Source organism: Calidris pugnax, unplaced genomic scaffold (assembly GCF_001431845.1).
Source record: "Calidris pugnax isolate Ruff unplaced genomic scaffold, ASM143184v1 scaffold469, whole genome shotgun sequence".
In the NCBI taxonomy this organism is placed as follows: domain Eukaryota; kingdom Metazoa; phylum Chordata; class Aves; order Charadriiformes; family Scolopacidae; genus Calidris; species Calidris pugnax.
Window position 1 is genome coordinate 444,157 of NW_015091303.1, and position 4,984 is coordinate 449,140.

General features: G+C 60.8%; 1 protein-coding gene across 2 annotated transcripts in view; it reads right to left on the reverse strand.

The window, feature by feature from the left end:
• Positions 1-2,242, reverse strand: part of LOC106899164 (protein AF1q-like) — a 9,250-nt gene extending 7,008 nt beyond the window's left edge. The window contains exons 1-2 of one of the 2 annotated variants that reach the window (XM_014960858.1): positions 1,748-2,242; positions 23-200 (exon numbers count right to left, since the gene is read on the reverse strand). In XM_014960858.1, coding sequence (XP_014816344.1) covers positions 23-200; positions 1,748-2,019 — 450 coding nt within the window. In that variant the 5' untranslated portion in view covers positions 2,020-2,242. Of the gene's footprint in view, positions 1-7; positions 201-1,747 lie in introns of both variants that reach the window. The other variant, XM_014960857.1, reaches the window with a different exon arrangement.
• Between the last annotated feature and the right edge of the window lie 2,742 nt (positions 2,243-4,984).

The following is a 4,984-nucleotide window of genomic DNA, read 5'->3' on the forward strand; positions in this document are numbered from 1 at the left end:
GACTGTCCTCGTCCTCGGAGATGTCCTGGCTGGCCCGGTCCCGCTGGCCGGTGAGCTTGCCCAACCCTCCTTTGGGCTTGTAGAGGGCCACGTCAGCTAGCCCCAGCCCCTCCAGCTCCGCCACGTCCAGCCGCGGGATGGGCATCCTCCAGTAGATGAAGGAGTCGTACTGGCTGCTGATGGTGTCCAGCATCGTCGGGCTGCGGAGGGGAAAGGGGGGGCGAGGGGAGAGCAGAGGAGGGAGAAAAGCTCTACCAAAGCCACAGGAGTTGCCATATTGACCAAATCCCATGGGATACACCCCCAAAAAAACCCCACACAAATGGATGGGGCGGGAGCGTGGCATCACAGCTCTGAGCCCTGACGCTGGTCTTATCCATGGCCTTGGTCACAGCCCTTCTCCTGGCCCTGATTTGGAGGGACGTGTGATGGGAATGGTCACCTCGTGCCTCGGTTTCCCCATTGGCACCAAGGGGAGTGTGGGAAGGATGGGAAGCCCCCACCCAACCCCATCTCCCCCCACCCGTGGGGTGCAGAGCCGGGCTGTGCCCCACACCCCACTCTGCCGGCAGCGACAGAAACCGGCATCCAAATAAACCCTTTTTCCACCAAAACCTGCAAAAGGGTCTCGCCCTTTCCCTGTGCTGAGCCCCCCGTGGGGCGGGGAGTGAGGGGGGGTCCTTGTGCATCCCCCCACTGCCCACAGAGCCCACCCCGTCCCCTCCCTCCCTGGTGCTCGTGGCATCGCGTGGCCCCGGGGGACCGGGACCGAACCCTCTAGAAGGAGCTGGAAGAAGCATCTCTCGGCGTTGCCATCGCATCCCACCCACGGTGCCGGTGCCGTCGTGCCGGTGCCGTGCCATCCCTCCCTGCCATCCCACCCGAGCCCTTCCCGCATCCCCACCCCGATCCCCGCGGAATTGGGAAAGAGCAGCACAAGGGGATGTGGTTCAGCTTTTTCTTCTTTTTTTTTTTTCCCCTCCAGGCTGAGCTGAGTCACGGCCGCGCTGACTTGCTTTTCCCTGGCAGAATGATGTCAGTCACCTCCGAGCGTTTGGCAACCGAGGTGAGGTGAAAAAAAAATAAAAATCCCAACAACTGCCTGACCCAAAATATCCTCCTTTTCCCATTTTAATCCTTGGGAATCTAAATCCTAAAGGATGATTCAGACATACCTTGAGTCACGCCCTCCCATCGCTCCGTGCGATGAGGGGTGACCAGCTGCTAAATTTAAGATCCCCGATGGAAGTCAGAGGCTATGAAAGGCTCCCCTGTCACCCCCCCCCCGGGGAAATTGAGCCCCCCCAGTGCTTTGAAATAGCCCCCTCCCCGGGGATACATCCCTGGGTGTCTTTCTGCACAGAGGCAGCAAATTATTTAACGGTGATGGATGTTGCGGACAATGGGTTTTAAAGCTTCAAAGCGGGGGGAAAAGGGAGTTTAATGACAAGAAATAAAAAAAAGAAATTCAAATATCCAGAGAAGGCAATCAATGGGGGGGGGGGAAATCCTCCTGTCACCCCCAAGGAAGAGTATTTCCCCTGGGATCAGTGTCATCCTCTCATCCCACAGGGGGAAAAAACACCTTTATCTTCTTAATCCCTGCCAGCCGGTGTTTAATTCCCCCCTCAAAAAAAAAATAAAAATCCTGGGGTGGCAACGCCCCTCTTCACCCAAATCTCTTTCCCCCCCCTCCAAAAAATAAAAAAGCATCCTCTTGCTTTTCCATCCCCCTCCGTCCCGTTACCTGTCGGGGAAGGGTGGGCTCGATGCCGGGCTCTTTGTGCCGGGGGAAGCCGCGGGTGTCGTCGCAGCGTCCCTTTTGTCTGCTGGCGTGTCTGGGTCTGCAATGCAGCCCCTCGAATCCGCTCGATGAATTCCCCTTCCTCGCTGGGGGGGTGGAGGGGGGAGAAAAAAACGACGGGCAGATGAGTCAGCGGCTCCCACCCGCGCCGAGGAGGAGGAGGAGGAGGAGGATGGACGACGTGGAGGCGCAGGGGAGGGGGGGATCCTGCGCATTGGACCCCCACCACGGGGATATATTAAGGGAGATTTCCCCCAGCGATTCCCCCACAGCCTCCAGCGCAGATTTTGGGGGAAAAACGGACCATTTTCCACCTCCAAGCGGCTGGCACAGGTTTCCTTTTACCTGCCCATGAGGAAATGGGGTGCTGCTGTACCCCCAAACCTTGGGCTGTCGGAGGGCACTTTGTGGGCCAAGCGCAGGGAGGTTTTGGTGTGGAAAAAACCCAGATAAGGGCTTTTTTTTTTTTTTTTAATGGTTTTGCTGGATTTGCCTGTTTGGTCCTGATGCTGCTCAGCAAAAAATATCTCAGCTTTGTGTCTGGAGCCAGAAATAGGAGGGAGACACCCAAAGCTGGTGTCGCTGCTGGGGCTGGGAGAAGGGCTCCTGCCACCCGAGGGCTGGGGGGCACGTCCCGCTGCCCCCCACTCCCCACCAGGGCACCGGGCCACATGCTGACACGGTGGCAGAGGGACAGTGACACCCGGGACGGGACACCAAAAAAAACCCCTAATGCTCCCCCTCCAACCTGCAAATCTCCCTGCCCAGACCACCCCTAAGCCCCAAAACACCCATTTTTTGTGGGGGGGACAGGCCGGATCCACACACCTGGGAGGCTGAGAGCAGCCCTCTCCTGGGATTAACATTCCTTTGGGGCTTTAGGGATTTATTTTTTTTCTCCTTTTTCTTCCCCAGTCCCTGCTCATGGCTCATTTCTGCCAGTGCCAAGTCATTTCGCCGGCGCTCGGCTTTCAGCCGGGCTATTTCTGCCTCCTCCTCCTCCTCCTCCTCCTCCTTCTCTCCCTGATGCCACCAGAAGCCAAGAGGATCCCATGTCCCCTGCTCCTAAATAGACCTGCTCCCAGCGCCCGGACGGGGGAAAACTCCAACCAGGCATTTTCCAGGAAAACACCATCCTCCACCGGGGATGCTCATCCCTCCGGGGGGTCGAGCTGCTGTTTTTTTGGGGATCCCCAAGGCCAGGGGGTGCAGCTTGGCCGGGTGACTCTGTAGGGAGCTGGATGTGACCCATCCGCTTCGGGGTGTCACCTACTGAAAGGGGTGGCTCGTGCAGGACGACCCAAATCTGTGATGTCCCTCCCCAAGGAGGGACCTGGGGCCAAACCCCACGGGGGACGCCGTGATGGGGGCGTCGTGGGGACCGAAATGTCTTCACCGCCGTGGCTTTTTTGGGAGGGCTGCCCAGAGCCAGCATCCCTGAGGGGGCTCAGGGGGGGGACAATGTCCTCTGGCAGCACAAGAAGCCGAAAAACAAGGGCTCTTCATCTGGACCGAGGTCTGAGACACTCGGGGTATTATCAGCCGGGGCCTCCCCGCCGGCGCGGGGGGGGGACAGGGCCCCGACTGAGCGGGGACAGTGACACCTTGTTCGGGCTCTCTCTGGAGAGGGAACCACGGGGACGGTTGGGATTTGGGGGCTGACGCGGGAGGGGACACTCTGGGGCTCACCCAAGGGTGCTCCCTGCATGGGTTCCTCCAGGCGGGCTGGGGACCTGCAGGAGGGGATGACCTGGAGGTTCCAGTCCAGCTTGGCCAGTGGCTGGAGATGTGGGATTTCACCGGTGGCCGTGGCAGTGGTGGGACCATGGCAGGTGGTGGTGGTGGAAGGACCATGGCGATGACAGGACCATGGTGGATGATGGTGGCGGTGGCAGGACCATGGCGGGTGGTGGTGGCATGACCACAGCAGGTGGTGGTGGCAGTGGCAGGACCATGGTGGTGGCAGGACCATGGCGGGTGATGGTGGTGGTGGCAGGACCATGGTGGGTGGTGGTGGCATGACCATGGCAAGTAACAGTGGCAGTGTCAGGACCATGGTGGTGGCAGGACCGTGGTGATGACAGGACCATGGCAGATGATGGTGGCGGTGGTAGGACCATGGCGGTGGCAGGACCGTGGTGATGACAGGACCATGGCAGATGATGGTGGCGGTGGTAGGACCATGGCGGTGGCAGGACCGTGGTGATGACAGGACCATGGCAGATGATGGTGGCGGTGGTAGGACCATGGCGGTGGCAGGACCGTGGTGATGACAGGACCATGGCAGATGATGGTGGCGGTGGTAGGACCATGGCGGTGGCAGGACCGTGGTGATGACAGGACCATGGCAGATGATGGTGGCGGTGGTAGGACCATGGCGGTGGCAGGACCGTGGTGATGACAGGACCATGGCAGATGATGGTGGCGGTGGTAGGACCATGGCGGTGGCAGGACCGTGGTGATGACAGGACCATGGCAGATGATGGTGGCGGTGGTAGGACCATGGCGGTGGCAGGACCGTGGTGATGACAGGACCATGGCAGATGATGGTGGCGGTGGTAGGACCATGGCGGTGGCAGGACCGTGGTGATGACAGGACCATGGCAGATGATGGTGGTGGTGGCAGGCCCGTGGTGGTGGCAGCACGGCAGCGGGTGTTGTGCAAGCGGAAGGGCCCCGAGCTGGAGGTGGTGCAATCACCAGTTGATGCCGGCCATGGCATGGTCTGGGGGCTCCCACCCTTTCAGGTGCTTCGGTCCCTTCCGGGACCCCCCAGCCCTTCTGGGACTCCGGGGACTCCCAACCCTTCCGGGACCTGGGAGACCCCCATCCCTGCTGGAATCTCCAGGACCCGCATCCCTGCCAGGACCCCCAAACCTCCATCCCTACCAGGACCCCCATCCCTGATGGGACCCCCATCTCTGCCAGGACTCCCATTCCTGATGGGACCTCACAGCCCTTCGGGGACCACAAGGACCCCCAGCCCTACTGGGACCCCAAAACCCCCATCCCTACCGGGACCCCAAAACCCCCAGCCCTGCCGGGACCCCCAGGACCTCCCAGCCCTACTGGGACTCCAAGGACCCCCACCCCTGCCGGGCCCCTCCAGTCCTTCGGGGGACACCGGAGCCCCGCAGTCCTGCCGGAACCCCCAGACCCCTATCCCTACCGGGACTCCCA